The 20,927-nt window shown below is 38.5% G+C and overlaps 2 protein-coding genes across 18 annotated transcripts in view; one reads left to right on the forward strand and one right to left on the reverse strand.

Moving 5' to 3' along the window:
* The window catches only part of LOC117815433 (golgin subfamily A member 6-like protein 22), a 23,816-nt gene extending 13,422 nt beyond the window's left edge, over window positions 1-10,394 (reverse strand). For 2 of the 17 annotated variants that reach the window (XM_034687147.1, XM_034687161.1), the window contains exons 1-3: window positions 8,611-10,394; window positions 8,265-8,544; window positions 3,127-3,203 (exon numbers count right to left, since the gene is read on the reverse strand). In XM_034687147.1, the coding sequence (XP_034543038.1) occupies window positions 3,127-3,203; window positions 8,265-8,544; window positions 8,611-10,086 (1,833 nt within the window). In that variant the 5' untranslated portion in view covers window positions 10,087-10,394. Of the gene's footprint in view, window positions 1-3,122; window positions 4,904-8,264; window positions 8,545-8,610 lie in introns of those variants that run through there. The other 15 variants (XM_034687160.1, XM_034687148.1, XM_034687155.1 and 12 more) reach the window with 14 other exon arrangements.
* On the forward strand, window positions 9,660-19,671 carry LOC117815436 (transmembrane protease serine 6-like). The gene is made up of 7 exons (XM_034687164.1): window positions 9,660-10,609; window positions 11,394-11,507; window positions 12,676-12,792; window positions 13,046-13,214; window positions 15,184-15,446; window positions 17,965-18,101; window positions 19,146-19,671. Coding segments are annotated over exons 1-7 (966 nt in total). The 5' UTR covers window positions 9,660-10,608; the 3' UTR covers window positions 19,311-19,671.
* The last annotated feature ends 1,256 nt before the right edge of the window (window positions 19,672-20,927 follow it).

Raw genomic sequence — 20,927 nt, forward strand, 5'->3', positions numbered from 1 at the left:
AATGGCAGTACTTAAATACAACAACTGTACTGGCCTTTTCATGACCATAACCCCAAGCCCCTCCCACCCAAACCTCACATTACTTACATAAGAAAAAACAACAATGATATTTTTTAATAAATTCTCAGTTTGTTTAACCCTCCTGTCATGTTGTTGGTCAAATTGACCCTTTTAAAGTCTATTTAATGCAATATGTGCCTTCCAAACCAGCTAAATGAAGCTTAAAAATCTGGGCAGCATGTGACAGAAGAGGTGTCTTGTGTTCATTTATTAACATCACTTCATAAAAAGAAAAAAATTCAAAAAGTAAAACTATTGTATTTATATTTAGGACCTTCCAATGTACATTAAAAATGTTTTAACATGAATTTTCATGAAAAACAAGTGAGTTGTCCACATTGAACTATGATCTGTGAGAATTAAAGAACACCAATGGACTAAATATTGATTTAAATGGTTAGTAATGGAGTTAAAAATTAGATTTAAAAAATGTGTATTGGGATTTTGTGGACAATGACACTTTCTCACCAGCTTCAGCCAGCATCTTCCCATGGTTTTCTGCTTTTGACCTGGGGTTGATAAACACATTTTGCAGCAATGAAAGTTCATCTCTGGGACACAGGAGCAGTCTCCTTCCTGGGCGGGATGATGCCTGGACATTCCCATGGTGTTTATACTTGTGTATAATTGTTTGCACAGATGGATGTGGCACCTTCAGGCATCTGGAAATTGTACCCCGGGCGGAACCAGAGTTGTGGAGGTCGACAATTCTCTTCCTGATATCTTGGCTGATTTCTTTTGATTTTCCCATGATGTCTCACGAGGAAGCAGTGTGTTTGAGTTGTGCCAATAAAATACATCCACAAGTGTGCCTCCAGTTAACTCAGTTGTTGTCAATAAACCTATCAAATGCTTCCAAAGCCATCATCATCATCATCATCTGGGCTTTCCCAAATTGTTTAAAGGCACAGTAATCTTAATGTATGTAACAAACTTTTGACTTTGAAGAGAGTAATACTAAAACCTCCAATAAATTATCTCTCTCAATATACTGACATTTAGCAAATATAACTAATTTTGTTGATCCTAACTGACCTAAAACAAGAAACATTAAGTCTGATTTGATGTCAGACAGTGAGAAAAAAAGATGATGTGTCTTTTTATAGAGTGTATGTAAACTTCTGGTTTCAACTGTAACTTCTGTAAATTACCCACCATGCCCTCTGTAAAGTGGAGTATAACTGTAATGTCCCAGTGGGGCAATTGTAGCCAACTCTGTATCTGTTCATGCTGCACCTGAAGACCGAACCTTCTCCCTGATGGAAGCAGCTAAAACTCCTCATGTAAAGGATGCTGGGGGTCCTGAACTATGACTTGTCGCAGAGATGGCTCTACCTTCATATATGTGCTAAATGTCAATAAGACAAATCTTAAAGCACTGCCTGATGGTTTCTATAAGATTTGACTTGTTTTTGTTTTTTTTCTTTTAAAAGCCCCACAGGGAAACTCCAGAGACAAACCAAACCATCTAACCACACTGTAAACCAGATCAAGTTGAAATAACTCAGAATGTTTGTCTTAACTGATTACATAAAAGTTCTGAAGTAGCTGAAACCCATTTTTTGAGTATAATTGAAGAGGGGAAAGAAACATGTATAAGTGATGAAAATTGGAACATGTATATTGTTAACTGGTTATTTACAGCTGAGGAAAAAAACGAACATCCAACCATCCTGTTGTTAAACCTGGTCCTCAAAGTCTAGGATCGTTGTGTTCCTGAAGAGCTTTCACCCTCTTTGCAAATCGAAATCGGACCGATTAACCACCCCTAATGTGTATGCATACGTATGCATGTGTGTGCATATGTGTGTTTATGTGTATATATGTATTTCTATTTATTTTATTACTTATCTTTGTTTATTTTGTTATTTAAAATCATTTCTCAACTAACATTTTCTTCACGTGTTTTCTATTAATTAATTTTTCTGTTTTTTATTTTTCATATTATCAATTTTATTTTATTTCATTTCACATATCTGAGCCCCTGTTTGATTGCATTTGTTTTGTCTTGTTGTTACATTACAAAAGTTACAAATAAAATATAAAAAAAAAAAAAAATGATGTATTGGTCTTTTGTCCCACCACTTTATTCTTTTTAACCTCACGTTCTATTCTGTTTTGCGTTGCTAATATTCCTCCTCCTTGTCAAAACACTTTGTAAACACTTGTTTTTAAAGGTGCTATATAAATACAGTTATTATAATAATAATTATTATTGTTATTATCATTATTATTATTATCATTATTACAACTGAAAGCCAAAGTTAGCATTTAGGAGCCAAAACCAGATATTGGATATAAATGAAATAAATGATAAACAAATAGTTTGTTAGAGAATTACCTGACACAATTCAGTAACCTGATGAGTAACTGTAAATTATATTGTTATATACATACAGACGTAAATATAAACTTTTTTTTTTTCCAATCATTTTATTTTTTTCAATCGGTAAAGATAAAAAAAAAAATCAAACTTTTACTGTGTGGGCTAACCGGAGTACCCGGGGAAAACCCAGACGTGTCAACAAGTGAAGTCCTGGCAGTCAGAAACTACAAGATTCTTCACATGGAAACACTGGCCTCTTCCTTCTCTTTCTTCATGCGTTTGGACTTATATAAACGTTTGTGTTTTGGAGTGAGAAATTTTTTGAACCTCCTCCAGAGAGAGATATTCTCCTCGTGTTCCTCCTTGTCCACTGGATGTTCTTCTTGGATCGTATCAGGGTCTTCCTGGACAGCCTGTTCTTCCTGGACAGTCTGTTGTTCCTCCTCGATCATGGAATGTACGTCATGGACCGTCTGAGGTTTTTCCTGGACTGTCTGTTTTTCCTCCTTGTCCACTGGATGTTCTTCTTGGATTGTCTCAGGGTCTTCTTCAACCATCTCATGTCTTGGTTTGACTGTCTCTGTAGTGGGACTGATTGGTTCCCTCCTTCGAAGCTGTTCTCTGACCTCCTTCACCTCCTTCTGCAGCGCCTGACTAATGTCCTTCAGAGCTCTAAGTTTGGAGGCCCTTTCCTCCAACTGAGCCTCTAATGTCTTCAACTTATGCTCAAGTTGTTCTTCCTGGACCATCTGAGGTTCCTCCTGGACTGTCTGTTGTTCTTCCTGGACTGTCTGTTTTTCCTCCTTGTCCACTGGATGTTCTTCTTGGATCGTCTCAGGGTCTTCCTGGACAGCCTGTTCTTCCTGGACAATCTGTTGTTCCTCCTCGATCATGGAATGTACGTCATGGACCATCTGAGGTTCTTCTTGGATCGTCTCAGGGTCTTCTTCAACCATCTCATGTCTTGGTTTGACTGTCTCTGTAGTGGGACTGATTGGTTCCCTCGTTTGAAGCTGTTCTCTGAGGTCCTCCACCTCCTTCTGCAGCGCCTGACTAATGTCCTCCTGAGCTCTAAGTTTGGAGGCACTTTCCTCCAACTGAGCCTCTAATGTCTTCCACTTCTGGTCATGTTGGACTTTGATGGTGTCCACGAGATTCAAGGATCTGGAGCAATGAACCAGGTGCAGGTACATTCCATCATACATCTTCTTCTTTAGATTTTTAATCTTTAAGCCACGTCCTTTTGTATCTCTAGCCGAAAATATCAGGATCCTATTCAGTACATCGAGTTCAGCATCATATCTCCTGATGTATTCTTCAGTCTGTTTTCGCCATTTCTGCTCCCAGGGTTGGCTCTCCCTTCTATTAGTCTTAACCTTGCGCAGCTTCTTCACCTTGCGCTGCTTCTTCACCTTGCGCTGTTTATGGTATTCATCCTCTTCCATCATAACTCGGGCAGATGGGAGGAGGTTTCCCTCAGTTGCAGTCACGTACTCCTCCTTACTAGTAAAGGAACATACACTGACCACAGAATTAAATTGCCCTCCGTTCTTTAGGATTTCCCCAGAATCTTTCAATGGGTGCTTTACATAGCTCTTGAGCTTTGTCTGTTTTTCCTCCTTGTCCACTGGATGTTGTTCTTGGATCGTCTCAGGGTCTTCCTCAACTATCTCATGTCTTGGTTTGACTGTCTCTGTAGTGGGACTGATTGGTTCCCTCCTTTGAAGCTGTTCTCTGAGGTCCTCCACCTCCTTCTGCAGCGCCTGACTATTGTCCTCCTGAGCTCTAAGTTTGGAGGCACTTTCCTCCAACTGAGCCTCTAATGTCTTCAACTCATCCTCATCTTCCGACAAGGTGTCCACAAGGTCCAGGGATATGGAGGCATGACGCAGGTGGTGGTTACCTGCTTCATTCAGCTGGTTCTTTAGATCTTGAATTATTATGTCATCTTTTTTTAAATGTCTTAATGAAAGTGGAGCTGAATGTATCGGGGTGTTATTCAGTTCTTCGAGCTCTGCCTCAGATATCCTGATGTAATCTTTAGTCTGTTTTCTCCATCTCTGCTCCCAGAGCGGCCTCTTCCTTCTATTAGTCTCAACAGGCTGCTTCTTCACCTTGCGCTGTTTATCATATTCCTCCTCTTTCATCATAACTCGGGCAGATGGGAGGAGGTTTCGCTCAGTTGTAGTCGGGTACTGGAGCTGATTAGAGCCCCCAACTTCTGGTACGGACTCCTTCTCCTTTCTAGTAAAGTAACATATTTCGACCATCGAATTAAATTTCACTTTCTTCTTTGGGATTCCCTCAGAATCTTTCCATGGGCTCTTTAAACAGCTCTTGAGCTTTGGTGCTGTTAGTTTAGTCCACATTTTTGAAAAAGTCGTTGCTAATGCTGATGACATTGTTAGGTTTAAAAGAATTAAAAGCGATTCGCAAAGTCTTTTTCCACACGGTTGTGTCTCAGGTCTGGATCTGTGAGCTGCTTGTTGGCTTTTGTGGTTTACAGCCTACCCTGACTCAACACTCCAAACTACTTTGTGATGTCATAGTCAAAAAAAAATTGCCAGTGATCTTTCATCACATTCAGTTTCTGTGTTGCCATGGTAATTTCATCAAAGAGAACAGTGGTCAGTGGTGTTGTCTGTTGTTGGAGAGCTACATGTGTCTGCTTTGCAATCCAGCTGTTCAGCTTTAACATGGCCGTTACCGAGGAGCAGGAGGAGAACACAGTTGTAAAAACGTTTTTGTTCTCAATGCTTTTATTTTGAAACACAGGCTTTTATTTTGAAACACAGGTTTTTATTTTGGTGAGTCCAGTTTGAGTTTTTTCTACTGATCAGCATGGTAGCCATTTTGAACACATTTCCAGAGGATCACGCAATCCAGTTCCATCCTGCTTTTGTTTAACACCTTGGGAATTGCCAGTAAGAAATATTGTCCAGATACAAAGAGCGTTTGCACCAATGGCAGTACTTAAATACAACAACTGTACTGGCCTTTTCATGACCATAACCCCAAGCCCCTCCCACCCAAACCTCACATTACTTACATAAGAAAAAACAACAATGATATTTTTTAATAAATTCTCAGTTTGTTTAACCCTCCTGTCATGTTGTGGGTCAAATTGACCCTTTTAAAGTCTATTTAATGCAATATGTGCCTTCCAAACCAGCTAAATGAAGCTTAAAAATCTGGGCAGCATGTGACAGAAGAGGTGTCTTGTGTTCATTTATTAACATCACTTCATAAAAAGAAAAAAATTCAAAAAGTAAAACTATTGTATTTATATTTAGGACCTTCCAATGTACATTAAAAATGTTTTAACATGAATTTTCATGAAAAACAAGTGAGTTGTCCACATTGAACTATGATCTGTGAGAATTAAAGAACACCAATGGACTAAATATTGATTTAAATGGTTAGTAATGGAGTTAAAAATTAGATTTAAAAAATGTGTATTGGGATTTTGTGGACAATGACACTTTCTCACCAGCTTCAGCCAGCATCTTCCCATGGTTTTCTGCTTTTGTTCTGGGGTTGATAAACACATTTTGCAGCAATGAAAGTTCATCTCTGGGACACAGGAGCAGTCTCCTTCCTGGGCGGGATGATGCCTGGACATTCCCATGGTGTTTATACTTGTGTATAATTGTTTGCACAGATGGATGTGGCACCTTCAGGCATCTGGAAATTGTACCCCGGGCGGAACCAGAGTTGTGGAGGTCGACAATTCTCTTCCTGATATCTTGGCTGATTTCTTTTGATTTTCCCATGATGTCTCACGAGGAAGCAGTGTGTTTGAGTTGTGCCAATAAAATACATCCACAAGTGTGCCTCCAGTTAACTCAATTGTTGTCAATAAACCTATCAAATGCTTCCAAAGCCATCATCATCATCATCATCATCTGGGCTTTCCCAAATTGTTTAAAGGCACAGTAATCTTAATGTATGTAACAAACTTTTGACTTTGAAGAGAGTAATACTAAAACCTCCAATAAATTATCTCTCTCAATATACTGACATTTAGCAAATATAACTAATTTTGTTGATCCTAACTGACCTAAAACAAGAAACATTAAGTCTGATTTGATGTCAGACAGTGAGAAAAAAAGATGATGTGTCTTTTTATAGAGTGTATGTAAACTTCTGGTTTCAACTGTAACTTCTGTAAATTACCCACCATGCCCTCTGTAAAGTGGAGTATAACTGTAATGTCCCAGTGGGGCAATTGTAGCCAACTCTGTATCTGTTCATGCTGCACCTGAAGACCGAACCTTCTCCCTGATGGAAGCAGCTAAAACTCCTCATGTAAAGGGTGCTGGGGGTCCTGAACTATGACTTGTCGCAGAGATGGCTCTACCTTCATATATGTGCTAAATGTCAATAAGACAAATCTTAAAGCACTGCCTGATGGTTTCTATAAGATTTGACTTGTTTTTGTTTTTTTTCTTTTAAAAGCCCCACAGGGAAACTCCAGAGACAAACCAAACCATCTAACCACACTGTAAACCAGATCAAGTTGAAATAACTCAGAATGTTTGTCTTAACTTATTACATAAAAGTTTTGAAGTAGCTGAAACCCATTTTTTGAGTATAATTGAAGAGGGGAAAGAAACATGTATAAGTGATGAAAATTGGAACATGTATATTGTTAACTGGTTATTTACAGCTGAGGAAAAAAAACGAACATCCAACCATCCTGTTGTTAAACCTGGTCCTCAAAGTCTAGGATCGTTGTGTTCCTGAAAGCTTTCACCCTCTTTGCAAATCGAAATCGGACCGATTAACCACCCCTAATGTGTATGCATACGTATGCATGTGTGTGCATATGTGTGTTTATGTGTATATATGTATTTCTATTTATTTTATTACTTATCTTTGTTTAGTTTGTTATTTAAAATCATTTCTCAACTAACATTTTCTTCACGTGTTTTCTATTAATTAATTTTTCTGTTTTTTATTTTTCATATTATTAATTTTATTTTATTTCATTTCACATGTCTGAGCCCCTGTTTGATTGCATTTGTTTTGTCTTGTTGTTACATTACAAAAGTTACAAATAAAATATAAAAAAAAAAAAAAAATGATGTATTGGTCTTTTGTCCCACCACTTTATTCTTTTTAACCTCACGTTCTATTCTGTTTTGCGTTGCTAATATTCCTCCTCCTTGTCAAAACACTTTGTAAACACTTGTTTTTAAAGGTGCTATATAAATACGGTTATTATAATTATAATAATAATAATAATTTTTATTATCATTATTATTATTATCATTATTACAACTGAAAGCCAAAGTTAGCATTTAGGAACCAAAACCAGATATTGGATATAAATGAAATAAATGATAAACAAATAGTTTGTTAGAGAATTACCTGACACAATTCAGTAACCTGATGAGTAACAGTAAATTATATTGTTATATACATACAGACGTAAATATAAACTTTTTTTTTTTCCAATCATTTTATTTTTTTCAATCGGTAAAGATACAAAAAAAAATCAAACTTTTACTGTGTGGGCTAACCGGAGTACCCGGGGAAAACCCAGACGTGTCAACAAGTGAAGTCCTGGCAGTCAGAAACTACAAGATTCTTCACATGGAAACACTGGCCTCTTCCTTCTCTTTCTTCATGCGTTTGGACTTATATAAACGTTTGTGTTTTGGAGTGAGAAATTTTTTGAACCTCCTCCAGAGAGAGATATTCTCCTCGTGTTCCTCCTTGTCCACTGGATGTTCTTCTTGGATCGTCTCAGGGTCTTCCTGGACAGCCTGTTCTTCCTGGACAGTCTGTTGTTCCTCCTTGATCATGGAATGTACGTCATGGACCGTCTGAGGTTTTTCCTGGACTGTCTGTTTTTCCTCCTTGTCCACTGGATGTTCTTCCTGGATTGTCTCAGGGTCTTCTTCAACCATCTCATGTCTTGGTTTGACTGTCTCTGTAGTGGGACTGATTGGTTCCCTCCTTCGAAGCTGTTCTCTGACCTCCTTCACCTCCTTCTGCAGCGCCTGACTAATGTCCTTCAGAGCTCTAAGTTTGGAGGCCCTTTCCTCCAACTGAGCCTCTAATGTCTTCAACTTATGCTCAAGTTGTTCTTCCTGGACCATCTGAGGTTCCTCCTGGACAGTCTGTTGTTCTTCCTGGACCATCTGAGGTTCCTCCTGGACAGTCTGTTGTTCTTCCTGGACTGTCTGTTTTTCCTCCTTGTCCACTGGATGTTCTTCTTGGATTGTCTCAGTGTCTTCTTCAACCATCTCATGTCTTGGTTTGACTGTCTCTGTAGTGGGACTGATTGGTTCCCTCGTTTGAAGCTGTTCTCTGAGGTCCTCCACCTCCTTCTGCAGCGCCTGACTAATGTCCTCCTGAGCTCTAAGTTTGGAGGCACTTTCCTCCAACTGAGCCTCTAATGTCTTCCACTTCTGCTCATGTTGGACTTTGATGGTGTCCACGAGATTCAAGGATCTGGAGCAATGAACCAGGTGCAGGTACATTCCATCATACATCTTCTTCTTTAGATTTTTAATCTTTAAGCCACGTCCTTTTGTATCTCTAGCCGAAAATATCAGGATCCTATTCAGTACATCGAGTTCAGCATCATATCTCCTGATGTATTCTTCAGTCTGTTTTCGCCATTTCTGCTCCCAGGGTTGGCTCTCCCTTCTATTAGTCTTAACCTTGCGCAGCTTCTTCACCTTGCGCTGCTTCTTCACCTTGCGCTGTTTATGGTATTCATCCTCTTCCATCATAACTCGGGCAGATGGGAGGAGGTTTCCCTCAGTTGCAGTCACGTACTCCTCCTTACTAGTAAAGGAACATACACTGACCACAGAATTAAATTGCCCTCCGTTCTTTAGGATTTCCCCAGAATCTTTCAATGGGTGCTTTACATAGCTCTTGAGCTTTGTCTGTTTTTCCTCCTTGTCCACTGGATGTTCTTCTTGGATCGTCTCAGAGTCTTCCTCAACTATCTCATGTCTTGGTTTGACTGTCTCTGTAGTGGGACTGATTGGTTCCCTCCTTTGAAGCTGTTCTCTGAGGTCCTCCACCTCCTTCTGCAGCGCCTGACTATTGTCCTCCTGAGCTCTAAGTTTGGAGGCACTTTCCTCCAACTGAGCCTCTAATGTCTTCAACTCATCCTCATCTTCCGACAAGGTGTCCACAAGGTCCAGGGATATGGAGGCATGACGCAGGTGGTGGTTACCTGCTTCATTCAGCTGGTTCTTTAGATCTTGAATTATTATGTCATCTTTTTTTAAATGTCTTAATGAAAGTGGAACTGAATGTATCGGGGTGTTATTCAGTTCTTCGAGCTCTGCCTCAGATATCCTGATGTAATCTTTAGTCTGTTTTCTCCATCTCTGCTCCCAGAGCGGCCTCTTCCTTCTATTAGTCTCAACAGGCTGCTTCTTCACCTTGCGCTGTTTATCATATTCCTCCTCTTTCATCATAACTCGGGCAGATGGGAGGAGGTTTCGCTCAGTTGTAGTCGGGTACTGGAGCTGATTAGAGCCCCCAACTTCTGGTACGGACTCCTTCTCCTTTCTAGTAAAGTAACATATTTCGACCATCGAATTAAATTTCACTTTCTTCTTTGGGATTCCCTCAGAATCTTTCCATGGGCTCTTTAAACAGCTCTTGAGCTTTGGTGCTGTTAGTTTAGTCCACATTTTTGAAAAAGTCGTTGCTAATGCTGATGACATTGTTAGGTTTAAAAGAATTAAAAGCGATTCGCAAAGTCTTTTTCCACACGGTTGTGTCTCAGGTCTGGATCTGTGAGCTGCTTGTTGGCTTTTGTGGTTTACAGCCTACCCTGACTCAACACTCTAAACTACTTTGTGATGTCATAGTCAAAAAAAAAATTGCCAGTGATCTTTCATCACATTCAGTTTCTGTGTTGCCATGGTAATTTCATCAAAGAGAACAGTGGTCAGTGGTGTTGTCTGTTGTTGGAGAGCTACATGTGTCTGCTTTGCAATCCAGCTGTTCAGCTTTAACATGGCCGTTACCGAGGAGCAGGAGGAGAACACAGTTGTAAAAACGTTTTTGTTCTCAATGCTTTTATTTTGAAACACAGGCTTTTATTTTGAAACACAGGTTTTTATTTTGGTGAGTCCAGTTTGAGTTTTTTCTACTGATCAGCATGGTAGCCATTTTGAACACATTTCCAGAGGATCACGCAATCCAGTTCCATCCTGCTTTCGTTTAACACCTTGGGAATTGCCAGTAAGAAATATTGTCCAGATACAAAGAGCGTTTGCACCAATGGCAGTACTTAAATACAACAACTGTACTGGCCTTTTCATGACCATAACCCCAAGCCCCTCCCACCCAAACCTCACATTACTTACATAAGAAAAAACAACAATGATATTTTTTAATAAATTCTCAGTTTGTTTAACCCTCCTGTCATGTTGTGGGTCAAATTGACCCTTTTAAAGTCTATTTAATGCAATATGTGCCTTCCAAACCAGCTAAATGAAGCTTAAAAATCTGGGCAGCATGTGACAGAAGAGGTGTCTTGTGTTCATTTATTAACATCACTTCATAAAAAGAAAAAAAATCAAAAAGTAAAACTATTGTATTTATATTTAGGACCTTCCAATGTACATTAAAAATGTTTTAACATGAATTTTCATGAAAAACAAGTGAGTTGTCCACATTGAACTATGATCTGTGAGAATTAAAGAACACCAATGGACTAAATATTGATTTAAATGGTTAGTAATGGAGTTAAAAATTAGATTTAAAAAATGTGTATTGGGATTTTTTGGTGGTTCTGACACTTTTGGATAATTGAATATGCCCTGGGACAAATTGACCCAGGAACATTATTGCTGTTCCAGAGAAACGAACATAACAGGAGGGTTCATTTTATATGGCATCCATTCCATTTTTTGAGTAAACCTGTTTTGCAACACACAAGCCAGAAATATCACAACCTGCAGAAGTGGCCCAGAAGGTTTTTGCTAAAAAAGTTGCCATTACAGTGTGTTTGTGTGTGTTTCAGTGTGTGTGGCACAGTTCCAGTGTCCAGAGGACAGCCAGTGTGTGGATTACTACAAGGTGTGCGACCAACACCCGGACTGCCCTGAAGCAACGGACGAGATGAACTGTACAGATGGTAACATATTCAAACCACATGTACAGACTCAACGTATCAGATGTCACACACACACAAAATACCTCACAGCTATTTACAGTCAGTACGTCCTTATACCTTATCTACCTGGAGGCAGTGGTGGACAAAGTACACAGCTTCATTACTTAAGTCAAAGTAAAGATACACCAGGTCATATATTACTCCAATACAAGTGAAAGTTGCTCTGTCAGATTATTACTTGAGTTAAAGTACTGAAGTACTTACTTTTAAAAATACTTAAGTATTCAAGGTACTTCTTAAAAAATCTCAAAACATTGTATTTTCATTATACATAAATGCAGTTAAGAATACATAGGAGTACATTCGGTTACATTACATTACATACATACCATGGAATAAAAACAGCACCTAAGTTACTCCAAACACAGACAACTTAGTTTGAAATGTTCATCTGGAATGAAACAAATGTTATAGCTCAACACGCTTTCTCAGGTTGGACAGTGAATGTTTGTTTGTTTGGGCAGAGTGGTAAACAGAGAGAACATTCTAAACAATAAGTATCATTCTTCATTTCAAAAACCTCTAACACGGGCTGAAGATATGGACATGGGAGCTCAGGTGGAGAATTATAGCCATCATTACCACCTCGAAATGAACTGCCTGATCTGAGTGAAATCTGCTCTGTGTTTGCTCCACGTTCAACTGTGGAGACGCACGATATACAGGTATGACTAAACCACTGAGACAAACAGAACTACACAAACACATGTTACTGTCTTAGGGATCAGATTTCAGAAAAGAGATAAATATTCATGAGCTGACTCCACAGCAAAAATAGTGAGTAACTAGAGCATTGATAGAAATGTAGTGGAGTAAAAAGTACAATAATTGTCTTCTGAATGTAGTGGAGTAAAAGTAATAAGTTCCCCAAAAAATAATACTCAAGTAAAGTACAGATTCTCAAAAAGTGTACTCAAGTACTTTAACTCTATTACAGTACACCACTGCCTGTAGGTCATAGTTACACCTCCTGAGATGTCTTCTACCCTACATCCTGAGTTCTTCACAACACATGCTGTACGTTTGAGAATTTCTTTGCAAAGACTTTTACATCAAAAGTATTACAAATATGTGTGTGTGTGTGTGTGTGTGTGTGTGTGTGTGTGTGTGTGTGTGTGTGTGTGTCCAGCTGTGCAGTGCACAGATATGACCTATGTGTGTGCCGATGGAACATGTCTGAAGAAACCAAACCCAGAGTGCGACTTTGTCACTGACTGCCCCGACGCATCAGATGAGAAACAGTGTGGTAGGAAGATAATCACGCCATTTTTATTATTACATTTATTCTTATTGTTTTAAATTTTTTTATTTTTGACACACTTTTATAGAAAAATTGAAAAATACTCTTAATTAATGTAGAGCTAGTTTTTTCTTTTTCCCACAATGAAAGAAGAAAGACACATTTCTCTAGTACAGCTTTGCTTGTTTAGTATTATATGTACTATAAGTATTATATCAAGCTATCAGTACATCCACCCATGCTTTGCTCTGTGTGTCAGACTGCGGCCTGAGGCAGTTCTCCAGCCGTATCGTCGGGGGTACAAACGCCTCAGAAGGGGAGTGGCCGTGGCAGGTCAGCCTGCAGGTGCGAGGTACCCACATCTGCGGGGGCACGCTGATCTCCAGACAGTGGGTGGTGTCTGCTGCTCACTGTTTTGATGACGACCGGTGAGTGCAGCAAGAGAGTGGAGGAAGTGTGTGTTGACTAAGGTGTTAAAATGTTCTCAAAACTAGGGCAGAGGAGAGGACAAATATAAGAGAAAGGTTTTTACTCATGTTGTAGAGAAGAAGTTTTTTGTCTCTCCAGACTTCATCTACACTCAGTGCTCCTGCTGCGTCTCGGTTATATAAGGTTAGACATCTGCAACACTCAGTCTGACTGACAGACTTCATGCTGGTGTATTTTAAAGTCAGAAAAAAACTGATGCAATTATGTGTGTTTGACATATATTTTGAGGCTTTGGCAGGTATGACCCCAAACAGCTTGAATTGGCATGATGCCTTCATTTATTATGACCACATTTAAGCTCCACCCCTCCATGACCCTGTACAGGATAAGGAGTGTAGACGATGGATGACTGCATGGAAGATAAAGAGATGTGACCGAAGGTTTGAGACTGTGAATATTGTGTTTAAATGAAGTGTTGGAACACATTGGTTTTATTTTATTCTGTCTTTGGATTCAAACCAACGTTGTTTGAAAAAGTTTTTGTGAACTTTTGCTGGAAAAGTCTCAAGAGCTTGAAATGTTTGAGTTGCTGAATTAGATTTAAGAACCAAGGTTGATGCTTTTGGGGTGATGTTTGGCTTTTCCTTCCTCAGACTCATTTAGAGTAGAGTGGATGAAATATACAGTGTTTGACACTAGTGGATGCAGATCTTGTTTTTTAATCTTGTTTCAAATTGTGCAAAGTTTCCTAAATCCTGTGGTTTTATTTTTTTACAATTTTTTAAATTTTTTTAGGAGTTTTGTGTTTGTTGTAATCTTACATAAAAACAAAACACTTATTTGAATCTTTATTCTAAAGTAGGTGGTATATTTTCAAGACAGATACAGCTCTTGTCAGCAGTAATTGAGATCACTGCAAAAACTCAAAATATTACCAAGTGAAATTGTCTCATTTTTAGTCAAAATGTCTTCTCCCACTTGATTTAAGATACATTTACTTAACAAGTAACATTTGAGCAAGAAAGAGGGACTTGTTTTAAGACATCTTAAATATCTTGTTAAGTCAAACAATCTTGAAATGATCTTTTTTTAAATTATAATTTAGAAGAAACAAGGTTTATTTTACATTTCAAACATTTTTCAAGCTGAGATCTTATTTGTAGAAGATGGACAATCTTGATTTAAGACAAACCCTCCACTTAAGTAAATGCATTTATTAGAGTATCTATCAGAAAACAGCTCCATTGATAAAAGAAAGAAAGAAAGAAAGAAAGAATAAAATAACGAAAGAAAGAAGGAATAAAAGAAAGAAGAAAGAAGAAAAGAAAGAATGGAAGAAAGAAAGAAAGAAAGAAAGAATGGATGGAAGGAAAAAAGGAAGAAAAGAAAGAAGAAAGAAAGAAGGAATAAAAGAAAGAAAGAAAGAAAGGAAGGAAGGAAGGAAGGAAGGAAGGAAGAATAAAATAACGAAAGAAAGAAAGAATAAAAAGAAAGAAGAAAAAAGAAGGAAGAAAGGAAGGAAGGAATGATGGAAGGAAGGAAGAAAGAATAAAAGAATGAAAGAAAGAAGGAAGAAAAGAAAGAAAGAAAAGTTGTTGTTTTTAAGGGTGGGTTTCAGTTTTCAGGCACTGTTTCTTCTAAATCAGATAAAAATAAACATCCTCAAACTACATGCACACAATGAAACATCTACTTTTTAGCATAGCTGTCTTATCCTAAAAAACAACATGACTGAATATTAGTATATCCAGCTCACTATGAGAAGACATTATATCTCAACATGCTCAAATTAAACTTTGGAATCTTATTTCAAGTACAAGATGCTCTTAAACCTAGAGAAGTGCCACTATGATACAACTCAAATTAAGGTGAATATATCTCAAATGATGAAGTTGACATGAAATGTTACCTTAAAGAAAAAAACATTTCTCCCTGTAAAGCGTAACCGTCCTCCTCCCTGTCTTGCAGTCTGTTCTCCCCTTCAATGTGGACGGTGTACCTGGGTAAACTCCTCCTGAACCGCAGCAGCCCCACTGAGGAGGTGGCTCGAGTTCAGAGGATCCTCCTCCACCAATACTACGATGACGAGTCCCACGACTACGACCTGGCCCTGCTGAAGCTCGACAGGCTGGTGGTACATGCTCGACCCGCCTGCCTGCCTCCGCCCACGCACCAGCTGGAGCCTGACCTGCTCTGCTGGGTGACTGGCTGGGGGTCCCTCCGTGAGGGAGGTGAGGAGGGACAGAGGGAAGGGAAAATTGGGGCATTGTGAGGGATGAAGTAATAGTGGTGTAGTGTCTGTAAGGTGCAGTTTTCTTCTGGAATCATTTGTGTTTCAGAGAGGCCTTTTAGGAAGTCTTTCCTAATCTTGACAGGTTTTTTGACCTCTTTAAAAAATATCTGCTCCTCCCATACACTTGAAAAAATTACCCTCCAAAAAACAAGAAAAAAAAAAACTTATTTCAAGGTACTTTTACCTTGAAATAAGAAAAAAAAACTTCCAATAGAACAATTAAAATTTGCTTGGTAAGATTTCTTAAAATAAGACATAATATTTAGAAAACTGTGATCTTAAAATTAGCAGGGAAAACTTATTATAAGTAATATTTTACCAGTATTTTAAAGCTTAGTGTCTCAGAATGCTAACAATTAATATTTTTTCATTAAAAAAAAAGATTTTTGCACAAATAAATTTCACAAACAAATTTTCTTCTTCATTTGAGATATATTCACCTTAATTTGAGTTGTATCATAGCGGCACTTCTCTAGGTTTAAGAGCATCTTGTACTTGAAATAAGATTCCAAAGTTTAATTTGAGCATTTTGAGATATAATGTCTTCTCATAGTGAGCTGGATATACTAATATTCAGTCATGTTGTTTTTTAGGATAAGACAGCTATGCTCAAAAGTAGATGTTTCATTGTGTGCATGTAGTTTGAGGATGTTTATTTTTATCTGATTTAGAAGAAACAGTGTCTGAAAACTGAAACCCACCCTTAAAAACAACAACTTTTCTTTCTTTCTTCCTTTCTTACTATCTTTCTTTCTTTTTTTTTCTTCCTTTCTTTCTTCCTCTCTTTCTTTCTTTTTTTCTTTATTTCTTTTCTTTCTTTACTTTCTTTCCTTCTTTCCTTTCTTTATTTATTTCCTTCCTTCCTTCCTTCCTTTCTTTCTTTCTTTCTTTTTTTCTTTCCTTCTTTACTTTCTTTCTTTCTTTCTTTCTTCCTTCCTTCCTTTCTTTCTTTCTTTCTTTCTTTCTTTCTTTCTTTCTTTCTTTCTTTCTTTCTTTCTTTCTTTCATTCTTTCCTTCATTCTTTCCTTCCTTCCTTCCTTCCTTTTTTTCTTTCTTTCTTTTTTTTCTTTATTCTTTCTTCTTTCTTTATTTATTTCCTTCTTTTATTCCTTCTTTTTTTTCTTTATTTCTTTCTTCCTTCCTTCCTTCTTTCTTTCTGTATTTCTTTTTTTCTTTCTTTTCTTCCTTCCTTCCTTCCTTCCTTACTTCCTTTCTTTCTTTCTTTCTTTCTTTCTTTCCTTCATTCCTTCTTCCTTCCTTCCTTTCTTTCTTTCTTTTCTTTCTTTCTTTCTTCTTTCTTTCTTTCATTTCTTCCTTCTTCCTTCTTTCTTTCTTTTCTTTCATTCCTTCTCTTTCCTTCCTTCCTTCCTTTTTCTTTCTTTCTTTCTTTTCTTTCCTTCCTTCTCTTTCCTTCCTCCTTCCTTCCTTCCTTCCTTCCTTCCTTCCTTCTTTCTTTCTTTCTTCTTTCTTTCCCTTCCTTCCTTCCCTTCCTCCTTCCTTCCTTCCTTCCTTCCTTCCTTCCTCCTTCCTTCCTTCCTTTTCTTCTTTCTTTCTTTCTTTCTTTCTGTCTTTCTTTCTTTCTTTCCTTCCTTCCTACACTTCCTTCCATCCTTCCTTTCCTTCCGCCCTTCCTTTCTTCTTTCTTTCTTTCTTTGTTGCTTTCTTTCTTTCCTTCTTTCTTTCCTTCTTTCTTTCTTTCTTCTGCTGTAAAGATTGGCTTTTTAGAATTGGTGTGTATGTGGTTTCTGGTACTTCCAAGGCCAGCCTCAAGCCGATCCTCGATGAACTGCAGTTTTTAGCACCTCCACATTGGCCTCATATTTTTAGGCCGGAGGTTGCCGACTGAGTTTAATGCAGTCTTTTCACAGGAAGGGGATTTGTGCAGCTTTTAAAACAACATTCTTCTGTTGCACTTTCTGATTGTGACTGGATGTGGGAAGTCTCTGTGGAGGAACATTAATTTGCCATTAAGATAGCAGAGTGAAAACCTATTAAATGAACAGGATTAGATTAAAAGATGCAAGAAGCAGGTAGAGTGATCTGTCTGGTGGTGTCTTGGTTGTGGTTTCTGAAGAACAATGAAAACAATGAAACTAGGTGAGAGGTGAGATTGAAAAAGAAGGTGTTAAAAAACATTGTTCTGCACAAACAGTTTCCTAGAAATTCAACACATTTAAGTGGCTTTAATGGGCATTGAACACCACAATATTTTGTGCATCGGGGGGTTTTATGGTTCTGTGATCTGCAGCTCTAGAATTGGCTTCCAGCAGGTGAATGGAAACTGAGCATTACAGATGTCAGTTTGAGTTTTCTGCAGACTCAAGAATCATTTCTCCTTTACAGTGTAATCAAATATGACTCTTTGCTTGATGTTGCAAATATAACTCTTGAACACAATGAGGAAAGAATCCCAGCAGGATGAACACTGGCTGACTGTGTCCCTCTGACCTCTTCAGGCCGTGCCAGTAATGTGCTTCAGAAGGTGGATGTTCGCCTGGTCAGCGAGGAAGCTTGTGTACGCTCCTATGGCCAGCTTGTTACTCCCAGAATGCTTTGCGCCGGTTATCGCACTGGGGAGAAAGACGCCTGTCAGGTAAATATAAATTTATGCATGAGTTTTTAGCTTTTGCAGAAGGCAGCTTGCTTTTAGACAACAGCTACACAAACCCACTGAATGATATCTGACCAGCCCCACACAGCAGACTGACTAAATTAACAACTGTCTGAGTAACAAAGTGGATGATTTCACAAGTTTAAGTGTCCAGGATGTCTTTAAAGTTTGGACACACCTTCTCATTCAATGGTTTTTAATTATTTTAAATATTTTCAACATTGTAGTTTAATACTGAAGACATCAAAACTATGAAATAATCTGGTTTTACCATAATCTGGATTACAACAGTAGTCCCATTGTGTACTAACCCTACCTCTGAAAAACACAACTGATGGTCTCAAACACATTAAGAAGGCAAGTCATTCTACAAATGAACTCTTGATAAGGCTCATGTTAATTAGAAACCATTCCAGGAGACCACTTCATGAAGCAGACTGAGAGAATACCAAGAGTGTGCAAAGCTGTCATGAAGGAAAAAAGGGGGCTACTTTACAGAATCTAAAATATAAAACATATTCTGCTTTGTTTAACACTTTAAAATAATTCCATATATGTTCTTGCATAGTGTTGATGCCTTCAGTATTAATCTACAGTGTTTCAAATACTTAAAATAAATACAAACCCTTGAATGAGAAGGTGTTTCCAAACTTTTGACAGGTAGTGTACATGTTGTCAGTGTTTAGTTTGGAGCTGGAGTTTCACTGCCCTCAAGTGGAGGAAGATAATTCCTGCAGCTCTGAGGCTCTCCTTCCGTTTTTCAATGAATATTTTAACTGCAGTTACATTAAGAAACAAGACTCATGACACATGAAAACACTTGAAAAAGCCAAAGCTTTTCATGTTTCATTTGTAAGATACAGTGTAAAAACAATCTACCCCAATATAACCCATTTTAGTTTACATTTGTTATACAAAAGGCAGTAAAGTTAAAGAGAGTGAATATTTATTAAAAGCATTATATGTTCACCAGAAGGAACATATGATGCCGCCTGTATTTCAGCAAACCTTTCCTCTCTCTATCAGGGAGACTCTGGAGGTCCCTTAGTTTGCCAGGAGCCGTCAGGTCGTTGGTTCCTGGCAGGTGTGGTGAGCTGGGGCAGAGGCTGCGGGCGTCCGGACTACTATGGTGTCTACACCCGCATCACCAGGCTCACCGACTGGATCAAGGTGGTCATCAGCAGCCCCTGAGACACCTGGGATGTTCTCCATGTTCTTCTTCCACCACCTGAAGCGAGGTGCTGATGAAAACATGAACATGTGAGGGGAGAGAAGATGTTGGATTGATTCTCCTTTAAATGGGTCAGACAACAATTACCTACTTTACTTATGCTGGACCTTTCAGAGACTTTCAGGAATGATAATGTCAAGTTTTTTCACCAGAATTCACCAAAACATTGAAAATAACATATGTTAACAAGCATGAATGTTGAGTTAGAGACAACACTACAACACTGTGATCATGTAATTGCTTGTTCAATCATATAACGAACCAATCCCCTTCATTTCAAAGAAAATGAACTTTTCTATAATAAAGGATCTTCAATATTCACATAAAGTTTCCACTGTACTCTGTTTGTTTGCATGCTTGGTTAAATAATACTCCAACTCAGGGGCGTTGCTAGGCACAAAGCTCTACTGGGGCACAGGCCTCCTACTACTTCCCCTTCCTCACACACACACACACACCCATACACACACACACACACACACACACGCACACACACACACACACACTTTTTATGAGTAGGTGTTTTCTCGTGCCCTCTAAAGAGATCCAGAGCTTTTTTCCAGTTAGTGAAACCAGTGCTCACAAATGTGTCATGTTTCATGTGTTTACCAAACATCCTACATGAGAAACAAAAAGCTGCATCTCTATTTACAGAGTATTATAACCAGGGAAAGCTTTCAAACCATTGTGAATTTAATGATGTTTTTTTTTTAACCCCAAGCAGTGCTGGGGATAGTGGGACTTCACTTGTTTAGGAATTAATGAATGTATGGGAAACACTGCGGTGGATGCAACACATTAACAACTGCACCTAAAGTCTTTTACTTCACTTCCCATGGCCAGTCCGCCCCTGATACTGGGGCACAGCTCATTTATACTGAGGCATGTGCCCCAGTAAAGGGGGTCTGGCGACACCCCTGCAGTCCAACTAGAGTCGTACACATATCATGCCAGCTTCTGGAGCATTTTGCAAAACAAGAAATATGAACATCTTAGTGACGCCTGGGGAATACGGGGATAACCAAAGTCATTAGGATTTGAGCCTATACACACACACACACGCACACACGCACACACATGCACACACACTGGGTAACGAGTAAGGAGATAGGTGAGAACAACATGGCACAGGTGAAGATGATCAAAAAAGGAGGGAAAACACAGGAAGTAAAACTAAACCAGACACACGGGGATCAATAACTACAAAATAAAACAGGAAACAAGATAGACTAGAAACACACAAGGATCACTAAGAAACATGGCACAAGACAAGAATCACTAAACATAAACAATACAGAATATAAACGGGGATGAAACAAGGTAAATCTACAGTGATACAGGAAATCAAACAACACAAAGGCAATAGAAAGTAAACAAAATGACAAAATTGACTTTCTTGATAACCTGCAGAGACTCCTACTGAGGTCTGACTCAGAGCTGTATAACCAAAAAAGCCCCATGATGTCCTCTTATCTTAGCACACCCTAGAAAGATAGATATAGATCAAATAATACAATCTGTGTTTGGGATCTGTGATGCATCATGGCATATATGAAAAATGATACTCTGTGGGAAAC

This window comes from Notolabrus celidotus, chromosome 7 (assembly GCF_009762535.1).
Source record: "Notolabrus celidotus isolate fNotCel1 chromosome 7, fNotCel1.pri, whole genome shotgun sequence".
NCBI classification, from domain to species: Eukaryota; Metazoa; Chordata; class Actinopteri; order Labriformes; family Labridae; genus Notolabrus; species Notolabrus celidotus.